The sequence below is a fragment of the Ammospiza caudacuta genome, chromosome 28 (genome assembly GCF_027887145.1).
Source record: "Ammospiza caudacuta isolate bAmmCau1 chromosome 28, bAmmCau1.pri, whole genome shotgun sequence".
In the NCBI taxonomy this organism is placed as follows: Eukaryota; Metazoa; Chordata; class Aves; order Passeriformes; family Passerellidae; genus Ammospiza; species Ammospiza caudacuta.
Window position 1 is genome coordinate 2,673,303 of NC_080620.1, and position 17,128 is coordinate 2,690,430.

The window sequence follows — 17,128 nt, forward strand, 5'->3', positions numbered from 1 at the left end:
ATATATGTACACAATATTATATATCCCTCACTATATAATATATTATGTAATTATTAATTATTACCTATTATAGAATATATAACTTTATAATATATATATTATATATTATATACAAATATTATATATAATGGTATAATATATATTATAATTATATATCATTGTATTATATTATACATATAATGTAATTATATTTTATTATACTATATATTATTATATAATGTTATATTATTATAGTATATATAATATGTAATACATAATATTATATAATATATCCGATATAATATATTATATCATTATTAATAATTGTATATTATAGAATATATAATTTTATGTTTTATATATTATATTATATAAATATAGTATCTATATTATTATATTAGATAGACTTATATATTTATATAAATATTATATTATATTATATTTTATTTTATTATATTATATTATATTTAATATATAATATAGTATATATAATACATATTACATAATATATCCAATATTATATAATATATTATATTTTTATTAATCATTGTATATTATATAATATATCCAATAGTATGTAATGTATTATTATTATATAATATTGGCTTTTCGCAAATGTTAAAATGGATTCTATACATGTGGTTTTAAATTAACTTTGTTATAAAGATATAGTTTTATTTCTATTGTTAATTAAGTTCAGTGAAATAGCTGATATAAATGTGCCTCTGTTAAAATGCCTGCTTGGATGGATACATCCAATAAAAATATAACGAGGACACCTGTGCAGATCTGCCAGCCATCAGCACTCGCTGACTGAAGGCAGTGAGGAACAAAAACTGGAGGTGATAAAAAAAGGACTAAAACCACACCCAAGGAATACACCTGCTCTAAAATCTTGGATCCCAGGAGGAGCCATGCTAAACAGTTCTTGGAACATGTAAACTCATTTGGGGAAAAGTTTACTATGCATAAGGGTCTATAATATGCAAAGGGTTGATTTAATGGATAAGGTATTTAAGGGGTATCCATGAGGATAACGGGGTGCTCTTGGCTGACTAATAACCTTTATAATAACTCAAGTAATAACCTTTGCTTTATGGTCATTGTCTCCTGTGGTCCTTTATTAAACTTTTTAAATTTGCACAGGACAGTGAAGGTGCTTTTCACAGGCTGAAAACCTTCCCTGTGGACCATCCAGGTGTGTCCAACCCCAGCTGGATGGATTTTCCCAATAACTGCGGCTTAGGGAAAAAAAAATCTGCAAACTTTATTTCCTTATTGAGAAACACCTGTTTCATAAAGAAAGTTGAGTTTGCCATTAGACTATCAGTCATAAGACACATCAATGATCCAACACGAGGAATTTAAACAATTGAAAAAAATCACTTTTTTTGCTTGAAACTGTTTGAGTGTTCTTGAGAGCTGTTGTTAAACTGTACAAAATGTTAGTTTGAGTATTTTTTTAATATGAATAATGAAGGAGGAAGTAATTTTGCCCAAGGCTGTGTGCTGTGGTGCTCTCCAGGTTCGGCATGAACCACGACGGGGTCGGCAACAGCTGCGGCTCGCGGGGGCAGGAGACGGCCAAGCTGATGGCTGCCCACATCACCATGAAGACCAACCCCTTTGTGTGGTCCACCTGCAGCAGGGATTACATCACCAGCTTCCTGGAGTAAGGAATCCACCCCTCCCTGCCCTCCCTCCAGCCTCCCCCAATCTCTTGTGAGGAGGGGGTAAAGCCAAAGCAAAGCCCCAAACCCCCCAGAACCTTCTGTCTTGTCTCCCAGAGTCTCTTTCCTTCCTTTAGACGTTTTTTCCTGCCTGTTGAACATCAAAACCCATTTATAATGTTGCTGGGATAGCTTTATTTATTATATTATTTATTATATATATAATATATTTTTATTTATTTTCATTTATTTATTATTCTCATGTTTGAAACTTCACAAATAGATCAGTTCCCCAGAGGAAGAGTGGGGGAATTGCTGGAGTAAGGAATCCACCCCTCCCTGCCCTCCCTCCAGCCTCCCCCAGTCTCTTGTGAGGAGGGGGTAAAGCCAAAGAAAGCAAAGACCCAAATCCCCCAAAACCTTCTGTCTTGTCTCCCACAGTCGCATTCCTTCCTTCCTTTAGACTTTCCCATGTTTTTCCTGCTTGTTGAACATCTAAAACCATTTTTGTTGTGGCTGGAAGAGCTTTATTTATTTATTATATTATTTATTATGTATTGTATAAAAAATAAATAATATAATAACACATCCCCACTCCTCGTGCTCCGTGCTGGCCACCCCCAGCTCCAGGAGCCTCCAGTGGGACGTGGTGTGAGCAGGATTTGGGGCTGGGGGTGATGACAGCAGCTTTGATTTAGGGGGAGCTCTGAGAGAAGCGAGGAAAGGGGAGGGAAAGGCATTTCTGGCTGAATTTGCATGTTTCCTACAAAGCTCGGGCAAGCAGGAGGTTGGGCTTGGAGAGGGAGGCTGGGGGATCACAGCTGGGTGGGGGACCAGCACCTCTGCCCACACAGTGCCCACCTGGGCACACCTGCCTGGGCACTCACCTTGGGGACAACCTGGGCTGGCAATACTCTGCAGAAGAGCTGGAGCTGTGCCAGGCCTTGGCATGGAGCTCAGGGCAAGGTTCTGCCCCCTGAGGGTGCTGGGCACTGCCCAGGCTGCCCAGGGAATGGTGCCAAGGCTGCCAGAGCTGCAGGAGCTCCCAGGGGTGCTCAGGTGGGGGTGTTGGGGTGGCTGTGCAGGGATGGGGCTGCACTGATCATCCCTGAGGGTCCCTTCCAGCTCAGGATATTCATTTGGGCTCCTCTGTCCACCTCTGCCCAGTGATGATGCCATCTGGGAATTTTAAGAGCTGTGATAATTTTCAGTAAGTGGAGATGATCCCTGTGGGTGCCTCCCAGCTCAGGATGTTCCAGGTTTCTATGAACCCTCAGATCAACACTTCCAGAGTTACCTCAGAACCAGGATGTTCTTCCCAGCCTGGGAAGGATTTCAGAGCACTTTCCACACCCAGAGCAGACCCAAATTTATCCCCTCAAGAAGCCAAGATCTGTGATGGTGTTCACAGGGGTTCTTGGATGAGGGAAGAGACGAGGATGTGACTCCATGTTTCAGAAGGCTTGATTTATTATTTTATGATATATATTACATTAAAACTGTACTAAAAGAATAGAAGAAAGGATTTCATCAGAAGGCTAATGAAGAAGAGAATAGAAAGGAATGATAACAAAGGTTTGTGGCTCGACTCTCTGTCTGAGCCAGATAAGCTGTGATTAGCCATTAATTAGAAACAACAAATGTAAGTCAATCAAAGATCCACCTGTTGCATTCCACAGCAGCAGATAATCATTGTTTACATTTTTTTCCTGAGGCCTCTCAGCTTCTCAGGAGGAAAAATCCTAAGGAAAGGATTTTCCATAAAAGATGTCTGCGACAAAGTTCAGCCCAGCAAAGCCAGGACTAACACCTGCTGCTCCCCCACCTCAGCTTCTCTCTCTCTCCTCATCTTTCTCAGCTCTGATTGTCCCCCTGTGTTTCCAGCTCGGGGATGGGACTGTGCCTGAACAACGCTCCTCCCAAGCAGGATTTCATCTACCCCACGGTGGCCCCGGGCCAGGCCTACGATGCCGACGAGCAGTGCCGCTTCCAGTACGGAGTCAAATCCCGCCAGTGTAAATACGGGGTAGAGAGCCTTCCTGCTTTACTATCGGTTCCAGGGCTGTGGGAGGGGGCGTGGGGCAAGGAGAGGTCCATGGGGCTGTGCCTGCTGCCCACATCTGTCATTGGCACCCCTAGAAATGGAGGGATGGGGCTATTTTCAAGCTAAGAACGATTTATTGCTCAGATGAACATCAGGCTCAGAGGATGTGAGATTTTAGAGCAGCAAGCAGTCAGCCATAGCTCTAAGTGGTTTCCTTACAAGACAATATATAACTTTCTAAACCAATAGACAGTTGCCACAGAACTTATTTTGCTTTTCTAACCTATCACCTTTACTTCTGCTGCACTGTGGATGCTTTTGTCCAGTGGCTTCTGTCTCACTTGCACACACATGCTTCTATTATAACTTCTAAACTCTTAACTTATTCTATACAACCACACCCTTATAAACCCTTCAGCATCTTATCAATACATTTTCCTACATTATAAACCCTTCACCATGTTATCAACAGTTTCCTACATTATAAACCCTTCAGCATCTTAGCAATACAGTTTCCTACATTATAAATCTTTCACCATCTTATCAATACATTTTCCTACATTATAAACCCTTCACCATCTTACCAATAGTTTCTTACTTACAACCCTTATTTATTTCTGCTTAATGTCTATGTATTGTATTTTTACATCAATCCAAATTTCTTCCAAGATCAAACCCTCCTGTGACTGTGGAAGTTTCATTATAAACCCTTCACTATATTATCAATACATTTTCCTACATTATAAACCCTTCACCATTTTATCAATACAGTTTCCTACATTATAAACCCTTCACCATCTTATCAATAGTTTCTCACTTAAAGCTAATTCTTACTTATAACTATAGGAACATAATTTTATGATTTTTCTGCTTAATACCTGTGTATTGTATTTTTACATCAATCCAAGCTTCTTCCAAGGCTGCAGAACAAATCCTTCCATGTCTGTGGGAATTTAATTATAAACCCTTCACCACTTTATCAATACAGTTTCCTTCCTACATTATAAACCTTTCACCATCTTACCAATACAATTTCACTTAAAGCGTATTCTTACTTACAACTTTAGGAACATAAATTTATGATTTTTCTGCTTAATGCCTGTGTATTGTATTTTTACATCAATCCAAGCTTCTTCCAAGGCTGCAGATCAAACCCTCCTGTGTTTGTGGAAGTTTCATTATAAACCCTTCACCATCTTATCTTATGCCACAATAAAACTCCAGGAAGTTTTATTTATTTATTTTATCCCAGCAGTCCCATCCTGTTTGTGAAAAACCACAACACAGATAAGGACAGGTGGGATTAGCTCAGGTGTCACCAAGGTGACACAAAGGAGAGGTGGCATGGGCTGGCTGGAGTCAGCTCTGCCATCTGAGCCTGAGGAACCTCCACAGCCAGAAGGGGTTTTTTGAGCCTTAAATGTTAAAGTTTTAGGAGATTTGATGTTACAGTCCCCTCTAAATCAGTTTAAAAGTGGAGTAAGTTCATTATTTGTAATTTTTAAAATAGATCTGATTTAATTGATTTCTCTTAAAAGCTGTTGTAAATCTTGTAAGGTGTTGATATTGGTTTGAACTTTTATTTTCTGTGGTTTGATTGTTCTGTTGGATTAGCAGGGGTTTTTTTGACTTAGACATGGGATAACTTACTGGCATTTTAAAAGCTTTTAATCTATTTTTAGTCTCATGAGAAGGGTGAAATGATATGGATAGTTTATATTTAATATAAATATAGAGGAATAATATAAAAATTATTATATTATATTATATTATATTATATTATATTATATTATATTATATTATATTATATATGTTATATTTAATATATAAAATAATATAGAAATATATAATATATAACATTATATCTAATCTAGATAAATAATATATAAATCATAATATATATTATATTATGTATAATATATAACTTAATATAGCATTATAATTTGTTATTACTATCAGAAGCTATTTCTTAATTACAATATATTATAAGCATTTCTTGGCTTATCAGTTTTTGCTACACTATATTGTAAATACTTTAAAGCTAATTATTTTAAATTACTCTTTATGATCTTACTACAATGTATTTTTATAGTTCTATTTTTCTGAAGTATACTCTTTTCTGTAAGCTCATCCTCTGAAACTTGTTCCTAGTTTAATTTTTTCCTCCACAAGGAAGGAAAAAAGTAAACTAGAGAAAACTAAACTAGAAAAATTAAAACTAGAAAAAAAACTTAAACTAGAAAAAAATAAACTTTGCTTAGGCGCTTGTGCTTAGTTTGCAAGTGTAGAGCAGGGGACAGCTCTCAGTGGCTTTGGTGTGGCTGCAGCTGGCAGGGTTTGACCTCACACTGTCCCCACCACGCTGAAGACACTCAGTGTCCCCATGTCCCTGTGTCCCACCCAGCTGGTGCCTCCCTGGCACAAGCCAATCCTAATCTGGGTTTTGTTTCTTTGCCTCTCCCTTCCTCCCCATCTGCAGGAAGTGTGCAGTGAGCTCTGGTGTCTGAGCAAAAGCAACCGCTGCATCACCAACAGCATCCCCGCCGCCGAGGGTACCATCTGCCAAACCAACACCATCGACAAGGGGGTAAGGCAGCCCTGGGCACTGCAGGCAGCTGGCAGGGATGGGCTGGGTCCCTTTTCCAGCAAAAATGGGATTATTGTTTGTGCTGGGGATGTGGGGTTGGTTTGGGAGCAGCCAGCAGCCAGCCCAGCCTTGATCCCATAGGGCAGAGCTGCCCTTGGAGGGAGGCTGGGATGGGCCAAGGAGCTCAGAAATCACCCCAAGGTCCAGCTCAGAACTCAGCTTGCACAGGGCTAGAATGTGGAATGTGGAGTATGGAATATGGAATGTGGAATGTGGAATATGAAAATTGGAAAGTGGAACGTGGAGTATGGAATATGGAATACGGAAAGTGGAATATGGAATACGGAAAGTGGAATATGGAATACGGAGAGTGGAAAGTGGAATGTGGAATATGGAATATGGAGAGTGGAAAGTGGAATATGGAATATGGAAAATAGAATGTGGAATATGGAAAATAGAATGTGGAGAGTGGAATATGAAAAATGGAATGTGGGATGTGATATATGGAATGTGGAAAGTGGAATGTGGAGTGTGGAATATGGAATGTGATATATGGAATGTGGAATATGGAATATGGGAAATAGAATGTGGAAAGTGGAATGTGAAAAGTGGAATGTGGGATGTGATATATGGAATGTGGAGCGTGGAATATGGAATGTGATATTATGGAATATGGAATGTGGAAAGAGGAATGTGGAATATGGGAAATAGAATGTGGAAAGTGGAATGTGAAAAGTGGAGTGTAGAATATAAAATGGAGAATGTAGAATGTGGAATATTGAATACGGAATGGGAAATCCCTACTCCAGCAAAATCCTCCTTGGTGCCACCCCTGAGGCACAGCAAGGTGACCTCAAGCAGCTGTGGCAGCTCAGGCTCTGCTGCCCATCCCAGTTTCTGTCACTGAAACTGAACCTGTTTAACATTTCCTGGATAACCTCTGACAGGACACGCTGCTCCTGAAAGGCAGCAAGTTTTCCATGGATTGGAAATTTCCTCCTTCTTCTTCAGGAGGAACAGACTGTCATGGAATGCCATGTCCTTAAATGAACACCTTGTCCTCAGGTCTCCTGGGATCTCCTGGCTGGTCTGAGAAAAGGGATTTTTTTCCCCCCCCCAGATTTTTGCTTTCAGAGGAACTTGGGAAAAACTGGCTATGATGAAACTTTGTTTTTTTTACCCTCAGCTGGGAGGAGAGGGCAGGATTTTCCCTGACCATGAATTTTGCCTTGATTGCTTCACTCCCTGCTCCTCCTACACCCATTTTCCCCAGTACAAAGTGAATGCACTGCTCAGACAAAGAGCCTTTGCACACAGAAACAATGGAGAATCAGGGCTGGGACATTCTCCATTCCACTAGAAAAAAAGTAATTCCCAAGAAACATTTCAAATCCTTAGGAAGCTGGAGGAGTTGGTGTGCATGGCTCTGACAAATCCATGATTATTTTCATTTTAGTTCTGCTGGGAACTGGGACAAAGAGCAGCAGACAGCTCCTGGGGTTGCACACTCACAGGGATTATGGCATTTTTTCCCTCCTAGTCATGGCTTTTTCCCAGCTTTTCCCACTTTTCAATATCCTTTTCCCTCACTTTGTGGCTGCTTTTTTACCAGACTTCTTCAAAAGCCTTGAGGGAAGGGAAATGAAGCAGTCACAGCCCCCAGGATTTGTGGGAGCTGCTCCCTGTGAGGATTCTGGCTCCCTTTGAACCCCCAGTTACCTCCCTGTGCTTACCCTTTTGGATCCATTCATTATTTGGAAGTGATTTGATGGCCTTGGGTGGAAGAAGATATTTTTATATTAAGAAGAATACACTTTTATATTAAGTTTCTGTATTGTTCCCAGCTGGAGCTGCTGGGGTGAGCCCCAGACCTCAGCCCTTGGCTGGAGCAGCTCTCCAAGGTCTTCCCTGGCTTCTCCCTTTGCCCTGGGGAGAGCAGACAGAAATATCAGGGAATTTAAAGTATGAAATATTTAAGGAGAGAGAAAATTCCTGTGCTCTGCCAGCCAGTGTGGGGGAAGGCTGAGCCAAGCTCTGCTGTACCCACATCCCAAACCTCTGGGAATTTCCTCCTCCCAGATCCCTTTTTTTTTTTTTAATAATCAATCTCCTGTGGTTGTTAAGGCTTCACCTGTCTTACCCCAAGAACCCACAGGGGCATTTTTTCCTCCTTTTTCCCAGTTTTTCTCACTTTTAATCATCCCTTTCCCCCAACTTTGTAACTGCTTTTTAACCAGGGTTGTTCAGAGGGAAGGGAAGGGAAGGGAAGGGAAGGGAAGGGAAGGGAAGGGAAGGGAAGGGAAGGGAAGGGAAGGGAAGGGAAGGGAAGGGAAGGGAAGGGAAGGGAAGGGAAGGGAAGGGAAGGGAAGGGAAGGGAAGGGAAGGGCCCCCAGGGTTTATTGAAGCTATTCCCAGGCTGTGGGAATATTGTGGAGTATCTCCTCCACATGGGATCCCCCTTTGGAGAGGCTCCGGTGCTCCCAGGGATCATGAGCTGGGATTCCTGGGAAGACACCATGCATTTTTCCCGGCTGCCCATGCAGAGCTGGCTCGGGAGGAGCAGGGAGAGGCTGTGCCAGCAGCTCCAGGGTGGGTTCCCAGCCCCTGGAAGGAGCACACAGAGCTTTCTTCCTTCCTGGGATTATCTGAGCCCCCGGGGCTCCGTGTCCGGCACCGCGCCCGGGCGGCTCTGGCACCGTCCCACCCTCCCATGCTGGGGACTCCAGGGGCTGTGGGACACGTGCCAGGCATGAGGGAAAAATTTCATAGGCAAATTTCCATGAGCATCTGTCTCCCAGTAGGACAGGGACAGGATTCTTTAAAGATCCTCAGCAGAACGATGACACAACAACTCTGATATTACAATTTAAACTTTATTTGAACTCGAGCTCTTTGCTGATCTGGACATTTTGGGCACACAAACCACACAAACCTGAGCTCTCAGTACAAACAAAACTCACTCTGTCCTGGCAGTCGTTGTGGCCATGTCCCCCAGGGATCCTGGCCCTGCCCAGCAGCAGCAGCTCCAACCCAAGATCACCTGGAACTCTGCCGAGGGTTTTTATAGGAAATCTTTAGAAAAGAATCCCTAACTGGTTTGGGTTGAGAGGGACCTTAAACCTCATCCATGGGCAGGGACACCTTCCACAGCCCAGGGTGCTCCAAGCCCCAATGTCCAACCTGGCTTTGGACACTTCCATGGATCCAGGGGCAGCCACAGCTGCTCTGGACCACATTTGGGATGTGACCCCTTGCCAGTGGATGGTACCACAGCGGCTGGGGACACTGATTCCACGGACCCCAAGGAAAGGCAAGCACCCTTTGCCTTGGAGAACTGAGCAGCTCCAAGCTCAAATTCCTCAGGACCAAAGCAGATCCCAGCCCTGCACTGGCCCCATGGAGGTTCTGGCAGGAGGATCCCCCCCAAGATGTGCAGGATGTCTCTGCTTCAGCCCACATGTCTGAAGAACAAGTTTGGACTCTTCAGTTTTCGGTCTTGAAGTTGTTTATTAATTCTTATCTATAAAATTTTCTTTCTGCCCAGCCGAGGTCTGCTCAGTAGGGCAGCCACAGGCACTCTCTGTGTTGTCTTTTTATACTACAAACTACCTATAACATATTTACACTTAATTCCTAATACCCATCACCTGTGTTAGACAGTGCACTTCTACTCTAAACCAATCCCAAAGGGCCAACATCACTGCAGAAAATGGAGAACAAAAAGAAGAAGAAGAAGGACTGGGCACGCCCAAGTTCCTCCATCTTGTCCCCATAACTCCCATTCTAAAAAGCCTTAAATCTACATTTTCACCCTGTGATCATTTTATTATTATGCTATTTAAACTTCTGTGACTTTCAGGTCCTCATACAAAGCTGGTAACTTGCTCCAGGGGTCAAAATCAAATCTGCAGGTGCTCTGGGCTGCGTGCCCGACGGGGTCCTCAACAACTCTGGACACCCGGAGGGATGCACTGAATTCCGATAGGGTCCCATTGCCGAGGTGTCCCAAGCTCTGTGTCCCCGCAGTGGTGCTACAAGAGGGAGTGTGTGCCCTTCGGGACGCGGCCGGAGGGCGTGGACGGAGCCTGGGGCTCGTGGTCATCGTGGGGCGAGTGCAGCCGGACGTGCGGCGGCGGCGTCTCCTCGTCCGTGCGCCACTGCGACAGCCCCAGGTACGCGGGGGTCACTCGTGGGCTGGGATCAGGGCAGGAACAGGAGAGGGCCGGGATGGTAGAAAAGGCGAAGAAGGGTTTATTCAAAAGAACCGCACAGTTTTTATAGAGCGGTACAATAGATTCTATTCTATTGGCTAACTAATAGAAACATCTTTCTCACGCACTGTCCTCGAGTGTTGGGGAAGATGAAACGGAAAGCCTTATAAATATGATTGTCTGGCAAAAGATTTTGAGAATATAGAAACTATAAGCGAGATTGAAATGAAAGCAAGCTTTGAGATCCCTCAGTTACTGAACAACTGGAAAACAATGGTGTGGCTGGCTGAAGGTAATCCCCTTTTGATGGAACAACACCCTCTGCTTGCAGGCATCTCCAAGGGTCAGAGCAGACCCTGCCAGCTTGGCAGAAGGGGCCCAAAGAGGAGTTTTTAGGGTTTAAAATGTAACACAGTGTGGTAATGTAGTGATTCTTATAGGCTGTATGGAAATGTTATAAGATTTGTATATTGTACTAGATTGGTTAGTGAGAATTAGAATATTCAACACAGAAGAAGATTTATTGTATTGGAATGGGAACCTCACTCACCCTTTTACTCTCTTACCCTCTCATCTTCTTTACCACTCTGTCTCTCTCGGGCCTGCTCTGAGCTGTGGCTGGCAGCTCCCAGCAGGGCCCTGCACCCAGGCCCTTTGCAATAAACCCCAAGTTCCATTACCTGGCTTCAGAGATCTCTCATCTCCATCCGTCCCCACCGTCCTACCCCCCAACACTCCTACACTTGAGAGGAACAAAAAAGTAAAGTAGAAAAACACCACCTGCAAATTGTTTATAGTCAAGAAATAATCACATCTTTCCAGCTCCATAAAACTTCTCCCAAGCCGCTGTGAGAAACGCTCACCGTTTCTCTCTGTCTGTCCCATGGCATCCATATGTGGGGGTGGCCCTGTCACCACAGCCCTGCCGTGTCCCAAACCCCTTGTGTTTGTGGGGAGGCACATCCAGGTGCCTGTGGTGCCTTGGGAAGGCTGAGCTAGAGCAGAGGCTGGATGGATGGGGAGTCGTAACTTCTTTTTGCCAGGGTTGGGATTAAATGTGTGGTATTTCTTGTTGGGACTCAGATGTTTATCAGTTCTTATCTACGTCACAGTCTCACAAACCATGTGAGACTCTTCTTGTCTATCTATGTCACAGTCTCACAAACCTCCTTCCTCTTTGGCAGGCCCACCATCGGAGGGAAGTACTGCCTGGGAGAGAGGAAACGCTACCGCTCCTGCAACACTGATGTGAGTGGGGCAGCGGGGATGGGAGGGATGGAGGGATGGAGGAGGGGGATCTGCCCTGTCCAGGGGGATCTGCCCTGTGCAGGTTGGGATCAGCCCTCTCCAAATGGGATCTGCCCTATCTGGGTTGGGATCTACCCTGTCTGGATTGGGATGAGCCCTCTTTGGATGGGATGAGCCCTGTCTGGTTGGGATGAGCCCTGTCCAGATTGGGTTGAGCCCTCTCCAGGTTGAATGAGCCCTGTCTGGATTGGGTTGAGCCCTCTCCAAATGGGATCAGCCCTGTCCAGGTGGGATGAGCCCTGTCAGGATTGAATGAGCCCTGTCCAGATGGGATGAGCCTTCTCCAACTGGGATAAGCCCTCTCCAGGTGGGATCAGCCCTATCCAGGTCAGATGAGCCCCGGTCAGATTAAATGAGCCCTCTCATTGGGATGAGCTGTGTCTCAGTAGGATGAGCCCTCTCTGGTTGGGATGAGCCCTGTTGGAATTGGGTTGAGCCCTTTCCAAATGGGATCAGCCCTGTCTGGGTTGGGATCAGCCCTGTCTCAGTAGGATGAGCCCTCTCTGGTGGGGATGAGCTGTGTCTCAGTGGGATGAGCCCTCTCCCAGTAGGATGAGCTCTTTCCAGATGGGATGAGCCCTCCCCAAGTGGGATGAGCCCTGTCCAGTTTGAGTTGAGCCCTCACCGGGTTGAATGAGCCCAGTCCAGATGGCATGAGCCTTCTCCAACTGGGATGAGCCCTCTCTGGTTGGGATGAGCCCTCTGTGGTCAGGATCAGCCCTGCCCAGGTGGGATGAGCCCTCTCCACCCAGCTGCGGGGTTCTCTGTGCAGCCGTGGGAGGAGGAGGAGGAGGAGGAGGAGGCAGGGCGGGGTGAGCCGGCAGCGATCCCGCAATGGGGAATTCCGGGCAGGACCAGGCAGGTGTGGGAGCCGGCTCCGGGGGCGGGGGGGCTGCACGGACCTGCGGGGCTTCGGCATCCAGAGGGGCCCAAAGATAAGGAGGGAAAGGAGGGGAGAGGGAGAATTCCAGCTCTGCTTCTCCCAGGCTGCTCAGGTGAGGCTGGGTCATACTCTGCTTCCCAGGGATGAGGGTTAAACCTCAAAGATTTACAGAAAAATCTGTGCTGAGGGGATGCTCAGAGGAGCTTGGGACCTGGGGATTGCAGCTTTAACACCCACGGGCTGCTGGAGAGGGAAACAGAGGGGTCCTGTTGCTTTCCTGGGTTTGGGGGATGGCTCCCCAGGGTCACAGATCAGGCAGAGCTCCTGGGGCCCCTCCTCGTGCTCTTGGTGTTCAAATCGTGTCTGGCTTTGCAGGAGGGACTGTCCTGCCTCCGTGTAGCAGTGTCAGGGCTGATGTCCCTGTCCCCAAGGGGCGGGGGTCCCTGAGGAGCTGGTGGCAGTGCCCCAGTGTCAGAGCTGGTGTTCCTGTCCCCAAGGGGCTAGTGGCAGTGCCCAGTTGCCAAGGCTGATGTCCCTGTCCCTGAGGGGCTGGTGGCAGTGTCCAGTTGCCAGAGGTGGTGGCAGTGTCCCATTGTTAGGGCTGATATCCCTGTCCCTGACAGGCTGGTGTCCCTGTCCCCAAGGAGTTGGTGGCAGTGCCCCATTGTCAGGGCTGATGTTCCTGTCCCCAGGGGCTGGTGGCAGTGGCCCGTTATTAAGGCTGGTGTCCCTGTCCCCGAGGGGCTGGTGTCCCTGTCCCCAAGGGGCTGGTGGCAGTGCCCAGCATCAGAGCTGGTGGCAGTGTCCCATTGTCAGAGCTGATGTCCCTGTCCCCAGGGGCTGGTGACAGTGCCTGGCTGCCAGAGCTGGCATCCCCATCCTCAAAGGGCTGGTGGCCATGCGCCATGTCAGGCCTGATGTCCCTGTCCCCGAGGGGCTGATGGCAATGCCCTGTTGCTTAGAGCTGGTGGCAGTGCCCTGTATCAGAGCTGATGTCCCTGTCCCCAGGGAGCTGGTGGCCATGCCCCACTGTCAGGGCTGATGTCCCTGTCCCCAGGGCTGGTCCCTCCCCATCCCCACACTGACCCATGGCTCTGTGCCCACAGGACTGCCCACCGGGCTCGCAGGATTTCCGAGAGCTGCAGTGCGCCGAGTTCGACAGCGTGCCCTTCCGAGGGAAGTACTACACCTGGAAAACCTACCGGGGAGGTGAGCTGGGGCTGCTGGGGCTGGGCTCCTCTGCTGTCACAGGGCAGGGTGGTAAAAATGCTGAAACCCCCTCAAAGGGGCTCCTTCAGAACCCTGAAGGCTTCTGAAACTCCTTTCTCGGAGTAAGGCAGGATGTGGTGGTGCTCGCAGGGGTCCCAGGATGAGGGAAGAGATGAGACTCTTGGTTCTATGATTCAGAAGACTGATTTATTATTTTATGATATATGTTATATTAAAAGAAAATGATATATTAAAATGATACTAAAAGAATAGAAGAAAAGGATTTCATAGGAAATTTCAAGGAAAGGAAAAGGAACAGGGAAAAGGAAAAGGAAAAGGAAGGAAATCTTGTCACTTCTCACAGCCTCAACACAGGTGGCTGTCATTGGTCATCAAGTAAAAACAATTCACATGCTGGGTAAACAGTTCTCCAAATCACATTCCAAAGCAGCAAAACATGGAGAAGATGAAACTTCCCAGCTTCTCAGGAGAAAATATCCCAATGAAAGGATTTTTTCATAAAACATGTCTGTGACAACAGTGCTCTAGGCTGGGGGTGGTGTGGCTGGACAATGCCCTGGCTAGAAGGGACCTGGGGGTACTGGTCAACAGCATGAGCCAGCAGTGTGCCCTGGTGGCCAAGAAGGCCAACGGCTCCTGGCCTGGATCAAGAATGGTGTGACCAGCAGAAGCAGGGAGGTCATTCTGCCCCTGTACCAGGCACTGGTGAGGGCAAACCTTGAGTGCTGTGTCCAGTTCTGGCCCCTCAGTTTAGGAAGGACGTTGAGATCCTTGAATGTGCCCAAAGAGGCAATGAGGCTGGAGAGGGGCTGGGAACACAAACCCTGTGAGGTTCTGCTGGAGCAGGGATCCTGCACAAGGGGGGAGTTTTCCTCTGCAGCTCCAGGGCTGCTGGAGATGGGCCTGGGCTCCCTCTGGGTATCCAGTGGAAAGGCTGTTCTGGTGTCCCAAACCTCAGATTGGATCCAGGTAGGAATGCTTGGCTCCTCCCCTGGGCGGATGCTGGGATTGGATCAGCCCTGCAGGGACACTCAGTGGCCATGGACAGCAGAGATCTCCTGGAGGGAGGGTTGGCTGTGGGGGAGATAAAGAAAAAACTGCCCCATCAACAGCAGAGAACTGCCCCAGCTCTGACAGATGAGAATAGAACACACAGCCCCATTTCCGACCTAAAATAGGAACTCACTGGCGAGGAGACAGAGCAGGCAGGGAAAGCTTCCTGAGCAGGAGAAGGGATGGGATCTGATGGATCCTTCAAAGAGCAGCACTTCCCTCTTCCTGAGGTCAGCCCTGGGTCCTGCAGAAGGCTCTGGAGGAGGCTCTGTGGCACAAATCTCTCAATAATGAGGAGGAACAAACAGCTCATCTCCTCGGTGCAGTTAATGAACTGGGCTGGGGAAATCCTTCCCAGCTGTGCAAACAAGCCCAGCTCCCAGCGGGGCTCCTGCATCTGGAGCAGCTGTGCTGAGGCTGCAGGGCATGGATCAATAAAAATGGAATAAAATTTTGGGAAGCTGTAAAGTCACCCCGAGACCTCAATGGATGTCAGACTGGGAGACACCCCTGGCTCAGACCTCTCTCCTCCCCAGGCATGGCCCAGGGCTGGGCTGGCCAGCTGGACATCACCCTTGAGGTGTCATCTGACCCTTACAGGGATTTTTGGCTTTCATAAAGAGCCCCTTCCTCTCTCTGTGCTTCAGCTTCCTCTGCCACAAAATGAGTGATGAAACCTCCCCTGGTGGGAGGCTGGCAGTGCTGACCTTGTGTGGAAGGGATTTGGGAGCTTCATCTCCTCTTCCCACAGTGGCTGTGGGTCATTAGGAGCATTTTAATTTTGTTTATTCAGAGTCAAAGAAGGAAAGGAAAAGGAAAAGGAAAAGGAAAAGGAAAAGGAAAAGGAAAAGAACCATGGAGCAGGGAACAACTTTGGACAAGTTTGGGCTCTCTCTCAAAACTGGGAGATCTGGTTTGTGTCCAGTGCCTAAAGGGGACTGGAAATAAACAGAATTTTAGCAAGGTCTGGAGGGATAGGACACAGGGAATGGCTCCCACTGCCAGAGGGCAGGGATAGATGGGATATTGGGTAGGGATTACTCCCTCTGAGGGAACTTCATCCAGATATTTGGTTCTATTTGCATATGGGGGGGGTTAATGTCCCAATTACAGTTTCAGGTAATGAAGTCATTGACCCCCAGTTTGCTCTCCCCAGTTCACTTTTATTTCTATTTCTGGGGCCTGAGGCAGTGAGGTGTCCTTGAATGCCAGGCCTGGAGAGGAATTGTTGTGTCTGCCCAAACTGGGAAAGCAGCAGCTCACACTGTGTGTGGAGTTTGGAGTTATATACTATAGAATTGCAGGATTACAAATAGATTACAAATATAAAAGCTAAAATCCTAAGATGAGGTTGATGTCTTTAATTTTAAGAATAGCTCATTTGCAGACCCTAACCCTCCAATTTTTAGACACCTTCCAAATAGCACACAGGCAAAATTGAATGAAAATCCTCCAGTTTTAATGGGAAACCCTGAGACAGAACAAACTGAAGGACCATTTTCACACATGCAAAATTGAAAGAAAATCCTGCAGTTTTAATCAGAAACCCTGAGACAGGACAAACTGCAGGACCATTTTCACTCATCCCACATGGAGCAATTTGGCACAGCACTTTTGCTGAGCTCCCCCTGCTCAGCAGCTGCTTCTCCAGGGGCTTGCCCAGGCATCCTGCTCCAGAAAATGCCTCCAAGCTGCTGAATTCCCCTCTCGTGTCTCCTCCTGCTCCTCCCTCTCCCAGCTTTGCTCTCTCTTCCCCTCCAGCTGCTCCGGCACAGCTGGGCCCCCTCCCCTCCCCTCCTTTTACTCCTTTGATGTCCTATATTGAGTTTCCCTTTTGCACATTCCCATTGCTCCCATCCAAGGTGCTTCCCCAGCTCTGGCACAGGGATCAGGAGCAGCTCAGGCACCTCTGCCAGGCTCCTGCTGGGTCTCCTGGGATGCTCAGTGAAGGCAGCAAATGCCACAAACCACACCAGGGGTTGAGAAAATCCCGTGGCAGCAGGCAGAGAATGCTCTGCTGGAGCCACATCCCGCTCCCAGGTACTTCATCTGGATATTTGGGTGAAAATATAGGAAAATACAGAAATTTCAGATGTAATTTGAAGATCCTTCTCCTTCATCCTCAAGCCACACCAGGGGTTCAGAAAATCCAGGGTATGTGTC

At 46.7% G+C, this 17,128-nt stretch overlaps 1 protein-coding gene across 1 annotated transcript in view; it reads left to right on the top strand.

Moving 5' to 3' along the window:
• Window positions 1-17,128, top strand: part of ADAMTS10 (ADAM metallopeptidase with thrombospondin type 1 motif 10) — a 73,315-nt gene that overhangs the window by 40,285 nt on the left and 15,902 nt on the right. The window contains exons 10-15 of the mRNA XM_058820996.1: window positions 1,505-1,651; window positions 3,534-3,675; window positions 6,173-6,280; window positions 10,307-10,452; window positions 11,676-11,739; window positions 13,789-13,891. Coding sequence (XP_058676979.1) covers window positions 1,505-1,651; window positions 3,534-3,675; window positions 6,173-6,280; window positions 10,307-10,452; window positions 11,676-11,739; window positions 13,789-13,891 — 710 coding nt within the window. The remainder of the gene's footprint in view (window positions 1-1,504; window positions 1,652-3,533; window positions 3,676-6,172; window positions 6,281-10,306; window positions 10,453-11,675; window positions 11,740-13,788; window positions 13,892-17,128) is intronic.